Source organism: Oryctolagus cuniculus, chromosome 9 (assembly GCF_964237555.1).
Source record: "Oryctolagus cuniculus chromosome 9, mOryCun1.1, whole genome shotgun sequence".
NCBI classification, from domain to species: Eukaryota; Metazoa; Chordata; class Mammalia; order Lagomorpha; family Leporidae; genus Oryctolagus; species Oryctolagus cuniculus.
In genome coordinates this window covers 109,782,761-109,798,178 of record NC_091440.1, presented here as the reverse complement: position 1 = coordinate 109,798,178, position 15,418 = coordinate 109,782,761, and the positions used below count along the sequence as shown (strand labels likewise).

General features: G+C 40.4%; 1 protein-coding gene across 2 annotated transcripts in view; it reads left to right on the top strand.

Moving 5' to 3' along the window:
- Positions 1 to 15,418, top strand: part of LRP6 (LDL receptor related protein 6) — a 177,370-nt gene that overhangs the window by 126,871 nt on the left and 35,081 nt on the right. For both annotated transcript variants that reach the window (XM_002712655.5, XM_051850778.2), the window contains 5 exons: positions 1,288 to 1,472; positions 2,085 to 2,411; positions 9,075 to 9,277; positions 11,349 to 11,560; positions 13,022 to 13,212. In XM_002712655.5, the coding sequence (XP_002712701.1) occupies positions 1,288 to 1,472; positions 2,085 to 2,411; positions 9,075 to 9,277; positions 11,349 to 11,560; positions 13,022 to 13,212 (1,118 nt within the window). The remainder of the gene's footprint in view (positions 1 to 1,287; positions 1,473 to 2,084; positions 2,412 to 9,074; positions 9,278 to 11,348; positions 11,561 to 13,021; positions 13,213 to 15,418) is intronic.

Below are 15,418 nucleotides of genomic sequence, written 5' to 3'. Positions count from 1 at the left end.
ATGTTCATACACTGCTACCAAGTCGAATCCCAGGTGACAGGCTGATGAGAGTGTGTCTGTCCACAGGTGTTTCATGAGAGCTGGCATGTGGAGTACTTTCCCAGTGCCAGTATTCAGAGTGTCTCAACAACTAGCCCCTTACTATTTTAGTGGAAAGGGCATTTGGTTAAGGTCTGCCATGTAACTGACTTGAAAACACAAGGCATTCATACTTCTTACAGGGCTTTGGCATCCTCATCTATGAAATGCCTATGCTGAACGATTGCTCTAAAATTAGAGGGAACTGAAAAAAGTAAAATATAAGCAAAAGAACTTTCTAAATTTCACAGGGATTATAGTAGTCAACATTCATTCCTTCAAGGGGTGACTCATTGGTTGTCTTTATGTAGCATTTTCCTTTAGACTTGGGATCAAATATGTTGTCAAGCTTTGCTTTTTTTAAAAGATTTACTTATTTTACTTGAAAGTCAGTTATACAGAGAGAGAAGGAGAGGCAGAGAGAGAGAGGTCTTCCATTCACTGGTTCACTCCCCAGTTGGCTGCAGTGGCCAGAGCTGTGCTGATCCGAAGCCAGGAGCCAGAAGCTTCTTCCGGGTCTCCCACTCTGGTGCAGGTGCCCAAGGACTTGGGCCATCTTCTGCTGCTTTTCCAGGCCATAGCAGAGAGCTGGATCAGAAGAGGAGCAGCTGGGACTCGAACTACCGCCCATATGGGATGCTTGCACTGCAGGTCGCAGCATTACCCACTAAGCCACAGTGCCAACCCGAAGCTTTGCTTTTCACTTCATTTAAAGACATTATTCATGTTTGCATTTGATGTACTACTGCAGCTTTGGGGGAAACTTGATTATACAAGTTGAAAATTAGTTCAGCTTTTAAAAACTTAAGCTTCTTGTATTCAGAAATGCATAAGATATTTTATTTAGAGGTGAACCGGATTCTTAAAACTAAAGCTTTAATCCTTTGCTGTTTTCTTAAATATTAGTTTTATAAATGCCAGTGCTGCAAAAAAGAAACCATTGGTTTATTTCCAATTCCTAGGTCTGGATGGAACAAATTCACTGGAAAGACTGAGGAAAGCTGACTCACTTCCCTTTTTGGATGTGAGAAAAAGATACTTAGTTGAAGGTGCCAAAATAATTAAAAGAATTGTAGCCATGACTTTGTTTTACCCATTTCCTTGATTTACCATGTATTTTCTTTGTTTTTCCTCTAGCTAATGTCTATGAATATGGCCCTTTCTTCTAGGTATTCAAAAGTGAAATATTAAATATTGTTTTCCTTTTAGATTTATGTATTGGACTGAATGGGGTGGAAAACCCAAGATAGACAGAGCTGCTATGGATGGAAGTGAACGTACTACATTAGTTCCCAATGTGGGGCGGGCAAATGGCCTAACTATTGATTATGCCAAAAGGAGGCTTTATTGGACAGACCTGGATACCAACTTAATAGAATCTTCAAATATGCTTGGTAAGCTTTATTATTTTTTATTCAGCTGCAGAATATTTTCTTTATGCAAAAATCAGTGGCTACTATTCAGTGTTGGCTAGATACTTAAAGCTTTGGAGGAATGTCTAGGTTCTTTTCCTATTATAGAATTACATCCTGCTTATGAGTAATAGTAATGGTTCTAGTTCTTGGATTCATATCTCTTTATTGGGTGAAAATTTCATTATTTTTGGGCTTGTAGTAATACTTACAACTCCGTAGGTAGTCCTGAAGTGACCAGTGAAATACAATATATGTATTTCCATCTTTATGGAAGGAAGAAAAAAAGTTGAACCGTAGATTCTTAAGTAGAGAAAATAAAAACAGAATCACAGTAGTGCATTTGTAGAAGTTTAAACAAACTCGATGATTTATAACAGGAGGGTTAAATTTAAGGCATGGGGTCAGACAGTAGATGGTGACTGATCTGGGTTTAGAATTACTTTTTATTGAATTGTTGTATTTTAAATTGCTTGCAGATTAATGTCATGTTATTTCATTATTTTTGTTAATATTATTGACCAAGAAGACACTGACATTCACCCGTATTGCATCCCTCTGCTTCTTCCCCATCTACTGCCTTTCCAAAAATAGGACTCAACCGTGAAGTTATAGCAGATGACTTGCCTCATCCTTTTGGCTTAACTCAATACCAAGATTACATCTACTGGACGGACTGGAGCCGACGCAGCATTGAGCGTGCCAACAAAACCAGCGGCCAAAACCGCACCATCATTCAGGGCCATTTGGATTATGTGATGGACATCCTCGTTTTTCACTCCTCTCGGCAGGCGGGGTGGAATGAATGTGCTTCCAGCAATGGGCACTGCTCCCACCTTTGCTTGGCTGTGCCAGTTGGAGGTTTTGTTTGTGGATGCCCTGCCCACTACTCTCTTAATGCTGACAACAGAACTTGTAGTGGTAAGTTGCATTTCCTGCCAGAGCATGCCAGAATGAGAAAATAAAGCAGCATTTTGAAAGTGCTTTAAGTTATTCTTTCTAGGGTAATTGGCAGTGAAGAGCTCATCATTTGTATAATTAAAAGAGAAGGGCTAAAGGGGGCAAAATGTAAGTTTTTGTAACTTGTTTGATGATAGCAACCTTTGGGCATGAAATATATTTAGTGCAAATTTACATAGCATCATTGAAAGGGACAAAGTCACACATGTGTGCTATACATAATTTGTATTTATTCATTTTAAGGGAAAGGAAGAACAGTATAAACAGTACAACAAAGAGAATCCTAAAAAATAACCTCCTTGTTTTTTGAATTACACAGAATAGAACAAACAAAAAATGTGATTGTTTAAGAGCAGGCAGAAAATGTATGTGATAAAATTTAATTGCAGTATAAAACCGTAAGCAGTAGGTGAGGAACTCTTAGAGAACATGTGCTGTGCACACAGCTGGCCGTGCTACTTTTAGCTGAGGTTACAGATAATTTTCTTTCCTTTTTTTTGATAAAATTTATTTATTTTTTTAAAACTTTTATTTAATATAAATTTTGAAAGTGCAACTTTTGGATTATAGCAGTTTTTCCCCCCATAACCACGCTCCCACCTGCAAACCATCCCATCTCCTACTCCCTCTCTCATCCCATTCTTCATTAAGATTCATTTTTAGGGCCGGCGCCGTGGCTCAACAGGCTAATCCTCCGCCTTGCGGCGCTGGCAAACCGGATTCTAGTCCCGGTCGGGGTGCCGGATTCTGTCCCGGTTGTCCCTCTTCCAGGCCAGCTCTCTGCTGTGGCCAGGGAGTGCAGTGGAGGATGGCCCAGGTGCTTGGGCCCTGCACCCCATGGGAGACCGGGATAAGTACCTGGCTCCTGGCTTCAGATCAGCGCGGTGTGCTGGCCGCGGCGGCCATTGGAGGGTGAACCAACAGCAAAGGAAAACCTTTCTCTCTCTCTCTCTCTCTCTCTCTCTCTCTCACTGTCCACTCTGCCTGTCAAAAAAATAAAAAAGATTCATTTTTAATTATCTTTATATACAGAAGATCAACTTAGTATATACTAAGTAAAGATTTCAACAGTTTGCACCCACACAAAGCATAAAGTACTGTTTAAATATTAGTTTTACCGTTAATTTGCATAGTACAACACATTAAGTACATAGATCCTACATGAGGAGTAAGTGCACAGTGACTCCTGTTGTTGATTTAACAATTGACACCTTTATTTATGACGGCAGTAATCACCCCAGGCTCTTGTCAGGAGCTGCCAGGGCTATGAAGCCTCTTGATCTTATTTAGATAAGGCCATAGTCAAAGTGGAAGTTCTCTCCTCCCTTCAGAGAAAAGTACCTCCTTCTTTGATGGCCCATTCTTTCCACTGGGATCTCGCTCACAGAGATCTTTCATTTAAGTCTTTTTTTTTTTTTTTTTTTTTTTTGCCAGAGTGTCTTGGCTTTCCATGCCTGAGATACTCTCATGGGCTTTTTAGTCAGTCAGATCTGAATGCCTTCAGGGCTGATTCTGAGGCCAGAGTGCTGTTTAGGGCATCTGTCATTCTATGAGTCTGCTGTGTATCCTGCTTCTCCTTTTTAATTCTATCAGTTATTATTAGCAGACACTGGTCTTGTTTATGTTATCCTTTTGACACTTAATCCTATCTTTATGATCAATTATGAACTAAACTGGTCACTTTAACCAGTAAGTAGGCATTGGTACCTGCCAACATAATGGGATTTGGAGTCCCATGACACATTTCTAGCTCTACTATTAGGGGTAAGTCCAAGTGAGCATGTGCCAAACGTTACAGATCATTTTCTCACTCAGTCTTGAAATCCATATTAAGAGTAGTGTGGTGATGCAGATAGACTTGTGCCGTGTTGTAAGTGTGGTGATGGAGAGATGATGATGCATTCAAGATATATGTTGGAACTAGAATGAACATAACAGTAATGGCTAGTATGTGGGGAGGAAAAAAAAGAAGCAAGGAAGATAGGTGAAATAGTAGATAGCGGAGAGAGGTGGAGTTGGGAGTACTAGTTGTGAAATTGTCAGGATGCATTTGAAATGAGAGATTGCCTAGGTATAATGCAGGAGCCAGAAAACTTATTTTCTAAAGGGCCAGAAAGCAAATATTTTAGGCTTTGTGGATGTGAGGGCTCTTTGATACCTACTTGGCTCTGCCAGTTCTGTCTGCTGTAGCACGAGAGCAGCCCTAGACAGTGCATTTCTAAAACAAACCTGGTTGAAGTCCAGTAAACCTTCCTTCCAGAGCAGAGAGCAGGCTAGAATTGGCTTGGGAGCCATAGTATGCCTACTCTGGTGGAGAGAAAACAAGGGACCTGGTGACCTAAGGAACCATGGGCAAGTGTTAGGCAGGACCTGAGAGGTAGCAGCCAATGACGTGAGAGGAAAAACAGGAATTCAGGCACAGAAGAGAGTAAGGTTGTTTGACAAAAGAGCTGTATTGAATGTTAGAGTTTGAGTAGGGTCAGATGTAAAACAGCATCTGCTGAATTTTGGGGTAAAGTGGTTATTAGAACATTGAAGAGAGTGATTTCAAGGAAATAATGGTGAAAGGCATATAGAAGTAGATTTTAAAACTAAGCATTGTCTCAGCCAGTGCTAAATATGACAGTGAATGGAATGGACATAAATCCCTGTCTTAACAGAGTTTACATTCCACTGGGACAGATACTGAGGTAAGTAAACTATTTCAGGGGCTGAGTGGTAGTAAGTATTGAGCGAGAAAGGATAGTGGAGGAAAGGGTTGGCAGTGCTAAATAAGATGAACAAAGTGACTTTCTGTCAGGAATTAAAGGAGGTGAGGAAATCAGCCAGCTGCATGGTTACCTGGGAGAAGATACCTGTCAGGCAGAAGGGGGCAGCTGAGGCCCAAGGGGAGAACGTGTGTCACATGTTAGAGGAACACCTAGGTGGCCATTGTTGCTGAAACAGAGTGCATAAAGGGAGGTTAAGTCAAACAGGAAATGGGAAGCCAAATTGTAGAATTCTTTGTCCTGTACAGAAGTGGCCTCTGTGGCATCTTTGTGCAAATTGGGAAGAGCTGTTCACTGGGGAGCAGTTTTAGCCCAGTGGATGTGTTAGTTTTCAACCCCGCAGTTGTGCACAGATGGGTACTCCTACATGGTGGGCTTGGCCTTGTAGTTTATTCCTACTGAACCCTGCCTTTAAGCTACAGGTGAACATTTATGCCTTCATGTGAGAGTTGAAAGGCTTCCACCTACTTAAACTCATCCTCTAACTTCTGCATGTTGTCTTCATTGAAGGAATGCAAGACTCAGAAAACCTGTAGCAGTTTTTAAAACACCATTAAGGAGATATGGGAGTGGTGGTTAGTTCATGTAAATTGGATAGAATGGATTTAGGCTTTTAAATTGGCATGTTTTGTGTCATTTTAAGCACTGACTGACTTGTAAATAAGCGAAAACATGAACTTCCTTTTAAAATATTGAGCCAGTAAATTGTAATTGTTAATGGCTTTGAGCAGACTTTCTGTAAGATAAATTTATTTGGAGACACTTTTGGTTTTATCTTAATCCATATTTCTAGAACCACAAGATCCACACCTAATTTTGGAATCCCAGTGAAGGTTAAAACTTGAGAAAAAAAAATGTACACCCAGCCAAATATGGTAGAAGCCAAACGTGAGAGAGAGCAGGTGATACTGCTTTATTGCTTCCCAGACCAGAAATTTGGGAACTAAAACTCTGAGATCTTTCTCTCTCTCAAGATTTATTTATTTGAAAAGCTGTTGCAGAGGGAAGGAGGGAGAGAAACAAAGAGAAAGAGCAATCTTCCATCCACTGGTTCACTGCCCAAATGGCTGCAACAGCCAGACCAAAGCCAGGAGCCTAGAACTCCATCCGCATTTCCCATATAGATTCGGGGACCCAAGCCCTTGGGCCATCCTGTGCTGCTTTCCTAGCTCATTGGCAGGGAGCTGGATTAGAAGTAAAGCAGCCAGGACTCAAACTGACACCCATAAGGGATGCTGGCATTGCTTAATCTGCTGCACCACAATGTCAGCCCCCTAAAAAAGTATTAAAAACAGTGGTGAGATACTTTTAAGTTCTCTGTGTGAAATGTCTTCTTATTACTTAAGGCATAAACTCAAGTAAACTGCTAAAAATTGTTTAAATCATTACGTGATGGACTCCAACTAGTGGAAATTTCTAGAAAGATTAGTAGGATACTTTGTAAATCTTCCAGGTAGCTGTGGACTTTTGATTAATGAGGATCTTAAATAGAGCAGTTTCAGTATTGTAAATACCATGTTTCTCTGAGTACCACTAGGTTCCTTTGGAATTTAAGGTAATCTACATTTGAGTGTAAGTGTTAGGTAAGCTGAGGAACCACAAGTAATGGAGCAATGGAGAACAGGCTGAGGGAGAAATAAAGCAAAGCGGGGAGTCCTGGCCTGGCTATTTATATTTTATATCCCTGAGAATAACAAAATTTTACTGGATTTGAGTGATAACGAGAACCAAGAGAAGAGTATATAGTTATGGAATTTATAGATACACAGTAGTCCCTCATTATCCATGGTTTCACTTTCCATGGTTTTAGTTAACCATGGTCAACCACAGTGAAAAAAACATGAGCTCTTTCCAGGCATTTGGCACAGAGGTTAAGATATATGACACATTGGAGCGCCTAGCACAGTCCCAGCTCTGTTCCTGCTCAGTGCACACCCTGGAAGGCAGCAGGGGATGACTTCAGTGCATGGGTCCTGTCCACCCACATGGGACAAAAAAACCTGGAGTAAGTTCTCAGCTCCTGGCTCTTGCACAACTCAACCTTCACTCTTTTGGGCATAAAAGGAGTAAACTAGGGGATAGAAGATGTCTGGTTCTGGCTCTGGCTCTGGCTTTCTCTATTGCCTGTGAAATAAAAATAAAATAGAAAAAATTAAATAGAAAATTCCAGAAGTAAACCATTCGTAAGTTTTAAATTGCATACCATTCTGAGTAGCCTGATGAATCTCTCACTGTCCCACATGGGACACAGATCATCCCTTTGTCCAATGAGTCTACACTGTGTGTACTACTTGTCTGTTAATCACTGATTAGGTATCAGACCAGCTCTTGCAGTATAGCTGTGCCTGTATGTAATAAACACTTATTTTACTTAATAATGCATCAAAGTACAAGAATACTGATGCTGGTGATTTTGTTATATGTTGCTATAATTTTTTACTTATTAGTTGTTAATTTCTTATTGTGCCTAATTTATAAATTAAATTTTACATAGGTATATATTTAGTAGAAAATACAGTACATATGAGGTCAAATACTATCTGCAGTTTCAGGCATCCACTGGGGGCCTTAGAACATATCCTGCAGATAAGCAGAGTCGGGTAGGGGACAGTTGTGTTTTATGGAGACTTTAACATCGATGGCAGCATTATGAAATGCTGTTGTTTTCTAGATGTTTTTCTCATATGAACGATGACCACTTAGTCATCAGAGGCCTAGTCCCTGCGAAAGGAAAAAATTTAGGGTGTCACCCTAGCATCAAAGCAGAATATTTTTTAGTGAAAATACAAACACACAGTATATTAAAAAGATTAGCAGTAATGGGTGCAGAGCATCTATTGTTAGTAGGTTTTTGGTAATTTTTACCTGCTCTCTCTTCCTGCAGCCATCACATATATACTAAACAAAAGAAAATCTATATGTATAATCCATGAAAACTTGTTTAATTCCTGTTAATACCAAGTATATTGCTGCTGTCGCTGCTAAGAATACAAGTTGTTTTCATTTCATATTTATGTAAGACCTATTTACAGTTAAGATCAGATGACTAGGGGCTGGCGCTGTGGCTCACTTGATTAATCCTCCGCCTGTGGCACCGGCATCTCATGTGGGCGCCGGGTTCTAGTCCTGGCTGCCCCTCTTCCAGGCCAGCTCTCTGCTGTGGCCCAGGAAGGCAGTGGAGGATGGCCTGAGTGCTTGGGCCCTGCACCCACATGGGAGTCCAGGAAGAAGCACCTGGCTCCTGGCTTCAGATCGGCGCAGTGCGCTGGCCGTAGCAGCCATTTGGGGGGTGAACCAACGGAAGAAAGACCTTTCTGTCTGTCTCTCTCACTGTCTAACTATATCTGTCAAATATATATCTAACTATATCTGTCAAATTGAAATTAAAAAATTTAAAAAAAGATCAGATGACTAGATGGTGAGAAAGCTAAGATGAAACCAATCTTAAGGTTTCTGCTTTGACTTGTGGAAGCCCAGGTATTCTTCTAGGCACCACAGACAAGAATACATAAGGAGGGGTAGGTTTATTCAGTTAGTAGACCAGGAGAATTTTGTTACCTTTACCAAATATCTCGTTGAAATCAAGATTCCTGTGGTATCTCTTTGTACAAGACAGAGAAAAGTGGGCTAGTCGGCTGTGTCAATGGGTAAATTCATAACTGATTAGGTATCCAAAGTGCTATTTAGTGCCCCCTGAGGACTGAATTGGAGCATGCCAAAAGAGTATTTCCTCAGTCTTTCCTCTTCCATACGTGTGTCTGTTTTGTATGTGATGTATACAACAGCTGACCAAATCGTTGGCTGCTCTGAGACTTAGAGTAACTGTATTTCGGATTTGTTCTTTTTTTTCTTTAAGCTCCTACCACCTTCCTGCTCTTCAGTCAAAAGAGTGCCATCAACCGCATGGTGATTGATGAACAGCAGAGTCCTGACATCATCCTTCCTATCCACAGCCTTCGGAACGTCCGGGCCATTGACTATGACCCCCTGGACAAGCAACTCTATTGGATTGACTCACGACAAAACATGATCCGAAAGGCACAAGAGGATGGCAGCCAGGTACTTCAGGGCTCAGTTCAAAATCCATTCCTTCTGACTGGTAACTGGGTGAGCCGAACACCCAGTTTTACTTGACTCTGCTTTTGTGAATGTGAATGTCTCTGTGTGTCTGAACTGAACTTGTGTACATAATACCTTTTGTAACTTCCTGATCTTTTCTATGAGTAAGCAATGGTTTGATGATGGTATTGGCATGAACATTATATTAGGATACCTTAAGACTGTGCATTGGCAGTGCCTTTTTCCTTGCTGCCCACATCGGTTTATATAGACTTTTCCTTGTGGTTCCATCGTATGGAGAGTTAGGAGCTTTGAAATCAAATAGGTCTTTGTTCTGATCCCCGGCTCTGACACTCACTAGGGTGTTACAGTTTTGTTTCTTTTTTTTTTTTTTAACCTAAAAGGAGTCTAAAGTACATAGCCCTTAGCTGTTTATGTAGTAGGAACTCAATAAATAACAGTTAAATTGCCTGTGAACTGTTACTTAAAAGTTTCAGAGGATGGAAAACACAGACACCCTCAGTCAAATTAAGAACATCTAGGAAATGCTGTTGGTACATCCTCCTTGGTGACTAGGGGGTGGAAATGAGGATATTGGCAATCGTACCTATGCTTCCAAGCTAGTTATAGATTTCCATACTAGTCTCCAGATTCCCTGCAGCCAATGTTATACTAGGTTTGCTATAAGTAGTTATTTGTCATCTTCCTGAGAGCAGTGATTTTAAGTGGGATTTTTAGATGTATTAAAATTTAGGGGGATTAAATTTTTTTTTCCTTTCTATGTCTTATCACAGTGAAGAACAATGACAGTGATATACTTAAGGCTTCTGAGAGGTATAGACATAGCTGTATATTCCAGATGTATCCGTGTACTGTGTAGGCCGGGACTAATGGGCTGATAACTGCTACATAGAAATTATAGGACATGGCAAACCAATTATGTAACCTTATTAAGGAATATGTTTCCTCAGAGATACCGAATAAGTAGAATATAATTTATTCAGATAGAGCAGAATAGCAAAAATCTTTTTTTCCCTTTGGCTTTATAAAAGAATTTTTTTTTATTTTTTAAGGATTTATTTATTTATTTGAAAGTTAGAGTTACAGAGAGAGGAGAGGCAGAGAAAGATTGGGAAAGAGGTCTTCCATCCTATGGTTCACTCCCCAGTTGGCCGCAACGGCCGGAACTGCGCCGATCTGAAGCCAGGAGCTTCCTCCAGGTCTCCCACGTGAGTGTAGGGGCCCAAGGACTTGGGCCATCTTCTGCTTTCCCAGGCCATAGCAGAGAGCTGGATTGGAAGTGGAGCAGCCAGGTCTTGAACCAGCACCTATACGGAATGCCAGAGCTTCAGGCCAGGGCATTAACCCACTGTACCGGCCTCATGACAGAATTTTTTATTTTAACTTTTGATAGCTTTGAGGATTAAAGAAAGAGATGAATGAAAGGTTGAATTTGTAGCCCTGACTAGTTGCTGTCATCTGTAGAGCAGTGTTTTCTTAAATGCAGCACCAGTGACATTTGGGGCTGAATAATTCTTTGTTGTGGAACATTAGCGTTCCAAGAACTTTTGTCTGCTGTTATGCATTGTAGGATATTTAGTAGCATCCCTGTCCTCTACCCACTTGATGGCCAGTTAACACCCCCAGTAATCATGACCATCAAAAATGTCTCTAACCACTGCCAAATGCCTTTGTGGGAGGTAGAATCACTCCTGGTAGATTACTGCCGCTATAGAGGTATTTCTAGGTTGTGGTTGTAGCCATTGTTCCAATTTACAAGAAACAGCTTCCTTGTCCAATCACAGCATTATCAGCTTCTTGGAGCAGCCAGTCTTGCCACAGTTCTCTCTTCAGGTCCCATATCATACTAACCCAAGGGAACATTTGAGATGCATGTCAACAGAAAAGCACAGTATCTGTCAAAAATACATTAGCAAGAAATGCTCTTCAAGACTTGAGGCATCTCTTGGGTGTGTGACCCCAGAGGTGTAGTAAGCGCTGTAGCGGTTGCCTCAGGACTGTCTGGCATAGACTCTCATAGTCTGTGTGTGTCTTTTTTTTTTTTCCTTAGGGCTTTACAGTGGTTGTGAGCTCAGTTCCGAATCAGAACCTAGAAATACAGCCCTATGATCTCAGCATTGATATTTATAGCCGCTACATCTACTGGACTTGTGAGGCTACCAATGTCATTAATGTAACCAGACTGGATGGCAGGTCTATTGGAGTGGTGCTGAAAGGCGAGCAAGACAGACCTCGAGCCATTGTGGTGAATCCAGAGAGAGGGTAAGTTCCCAAAGAGGCTGTCAGATGTCTTGACCTCTGAAGCCCCCTCCACCTTCCTTTCCAGTCTGTTATTTATCTTGAAGTTATTCCAGGGAATAACTAGACATTCTTCATCCACTTGACTGCATTTCTTTCTTTCTTTCTTTCTTTCTTTCTTTCTTTCTTTCTTTCTTTCTTTCTTTCTTTCTTTCTTTCTTTCTTTCTTTCTTTCTTTCTTTCTTTTTTTTTTAAAGATTTATTTTATGTATTTGAAAGACAGTCACAGAGAGAGGTAGAGACAGAGAGGTCTTCCATCTGGAGCTGCGCTGACCCAAAGCCAGGAGCCAGGAGGTTCTTTCGGGTCTCCCATGTTCAGGGGCTCAAGGACTTGGGCCATCTTCCACTGCTATCCCAGGCCATAACAGAGAGCTGGATCAGAAGAGGAGCAGCCGGGACAAGAACTGGTGCCCATGTGGGATGCCGGCGCTTCAGGCCAGGGCTTTAACCTGCTGCACCACAGTGCCGGCCCCCTGCATTTCTATTTAAAGATTTATTTATTTGAGAGAGTGAGTTACAGACAGAAGGGTCTTCCGTCTGCTGATTCACTCCCCAAGTGGCCACAACAGCTGGAGCTGGGCTGATTGGAAGCCAGGAGCCAGTAGCTTCATCTGGGTCTCCCATGCAGTTTCAGGGGCTCAGGCACTTGGGCCTTCTTCCACTGCTTTCACAGGCCATAGCAGGGAGCTGGATCGGAAAAGGAGCAGGAATTGGATCAGAAAAAGAGCAGCTGGGACAGGAGCCAGCACCACAGGCAGAGGCTTAACCCACTATGCCACAGCGCCGGCCCCTTGACTGCAATTTTCTCTCTCTTGTACTTGACTGATGACACTACCTAGAACTTCGTTTTTTATTCTAAATTTTATCTGAATCTGCTGAACCATTTCAACTGCCGCATCTGGGAGGTTTATTCCACACCAGCCAAATGTGATTTTCCCTTCGGAGTCCACTGTGCTCTCACTCTCTCTCCCTAGTCACATGCTTAGTCCTTCCCTTTTAGCTCACACTTCCCTGTTTTTCAGTCTTACAGTCCCTGCTAGACTTTAGGTACCTTCATGAAGAAGAGCTACTACATCCTCTTTAGCTTTAGTTTTGCATTTAATGAGTATTCAGTCCTCAGTAATAGCTGAATGAATAATTAGATATTCTGTAGGGAGATACTTACTTTATTGTTACTCTGAAAGCATAGGTTTCCTTCTAACGCTGTTGTATTAACATAAGACAGTTAGCTTTCCAAGAGCTTCTCTGTGTACACTTTTTGTCACTATTACTAAAAGTAGTAACAATCCCAAGACCCATTAAAATAGATTTTAAAACACTTAAAAATGTTATTCTCTCTTCATTTGTCTTAATTAATAGCAATCTCATGTTTTTCTTTTTTACTTTGGCATTTTGTTAACTTACTGTTTCCTGCTTTGTCTTCAGGTATATGTATTTTACCAATCTTCAGGAACGGTCTCCCAAAATTGAACGGGCTGCTTTGGACGGAACAGAACGGGAGGTCCTTTTTTTCAGTGGCTTAAGTAAACCGATTGCTTTAGCCCTTGATAGCAGGTTGGGCAAGCTCTTTTGGGCAGACTCAGATCTCCGGCGAATTGAAAGCAGTGATCTCTCAGGTACCCAAGACACGTGCTTTCTTCTTTTGATTTGAATTTTTAAGATGAAGTGACATTTGCATGTGCCTGTGTTTTTACAAGTTTGATTGGAGATGGGATTTTTCTTCCACTATTAATATGGTTATTCCTTCTGATATATGATTACTTTCTGCATTCTCATTTAGGCTCTGTAATTAATATATTTCTATGCATCTCTTCTCCATTTCTATTTTTTCTGCTCTAGTTTATGTTCTCATTATATTTGTCCTTAACATCAGCCTATGGTTGTTTGGTCTGCACCCTGCTTGTTTTTCCCATGAAAGTTACACACAGCTCCTACATTAATTTTCTGAAGTAGAATTTCTAATGTTACTCCTTTAAAACTATCATAAGGTGCAAGGGGGAAAACTAATCGTACACTTAAGTTTTTATTAATTGGTACTCAGTTCTCATAAACTCATCATGGCTATTAAATTTCTGGTATTTTAACAAAATTATTCATTGATCTTAAGATGTATGCTTACTTTCTCATTTCTCTGCAATCATCTAAAATTAAAGTTGTATCCCTAAATTAATTTTTGAGGTCCAAATACACTGAGTGTATTAGTGATCAGGAAAATGGCCCTGGCCATTGCAGCCTCTTGGGAAGTTAAACCAGTGGTTGGAAGATCTCTCTCTCTCTCTCTAATTTTGACTTTCAAGTAAATAAATGAAACTTTACAAAATAATAATATACTAGTTGTGTCTATTAGAGTGGCAAAAAATGTCACAGTTGATTATGTCCAGCTTTAGCAGAATGGTAGAAATTGGCAACCCGTTCTTTGTTGCAAATGAGAGCTAATCAAATCTTCAGAGAGGGCAATTTACCAATAATTATCAAAATTTTAAAATATGCATAGAAATTGGAAATTTCTCTCAGATAGCTGTCCTTTAGAAGTATTGACTCATAACAAGGATTTTTGCTAAGCATTATATTTGAAAGTTTTTCATGTAGAGATACAATCTAGTATCATAGATTGTATAGAATATTAGTCATTCAGAAAATAAGGGGTATCTGTGTGCACTAAAGAAAAGGATTTTTTTTAAAGATGTATTATTTATTTGGAAGAGTTTCACAGAGAGAGAAGGAGAAACAGAGAGAGAGAGAGAGGTCTTCCATCCGCTGGTTCACTCCCCAGCTGGATGCAACAGCTGAAGCTATGCCAATCCAAAGCCAGGAGCTTCCTCCAGGTCTCCCACATGGGTGCAAGGTCCCAAGGACTTGGGCCATCTTCTGCTGCTTTCCTAGGCCATAGCAGAGAGCTAGATTGGAAGAGGAGCAGCCGGGACTCGAACTGGCGCCCATGTGGAATGCTGGCACTGCAGGCAGCAGCTTTACCCACTATGCCACGGTGCTGGCCCCAAGGATATTTTTAAAAATTAAGTTGCATAGCAGTGTTTATTAAGAACCAGTTTTTAAAATTTAAACTATATCATATGTACATAAAAACACACACAAGAAACAAGACAATATATGTTTGTATTTCTTCAAAAAATATGTAAATAAATATGAAGTCTGGGTTGGTAGTATACCAACATATTCATTATTATTGCATTATTTGAATCTTTATTTGAATACATTTGTCATTTTTTTAAAATGTTAAATTCTGTCTTGAGCATCAGATGCCTCCCTTCCATTTTGCTTTCTTTGACTGCAGACAGGCACACAGTTAATGCATGTCTGCAGGCCTGCCAAGATATGTTCTTTCCTCGTCTGAGCACCTGTATCTCTTACTTAACCTTCAGTTTGTACCATGGTGGTTTATGTCGAGGTTTTAACTCTTTTACTAGTATCAAAGATAAGTTTTCCCCCCTGCTTTTCCTGTTTTCTCTTTCTCTTCATTTGTAATTATTTTCTGTTACAAAAGTAACATGTTCATTAAAGAAAGCTTCGAAAAAGATTTTAGTGAGTTAACTGCAGTTTTTTTCTGTGCAGTTTCTTTGCCCTAGTTAGGAAATGATTAAAAAATAAGTCAAATATAAAATACCTATCCTGCAACTGTTGTATTTGCTTTCGGTCCTTCCTTTCTCCTTCTCTCCCTTGAAAGAAAACATTGGGGAGAATTTTGAAACTCATGTGTACCCCTCCACAATTCTATTCTTCTCTTTCCCAGAGGTAACTTTTGATAATTTTCTTTGCCCTGCATGTTTGTGAAGGTTGTGTATGTGTATTTTACCATACATACAA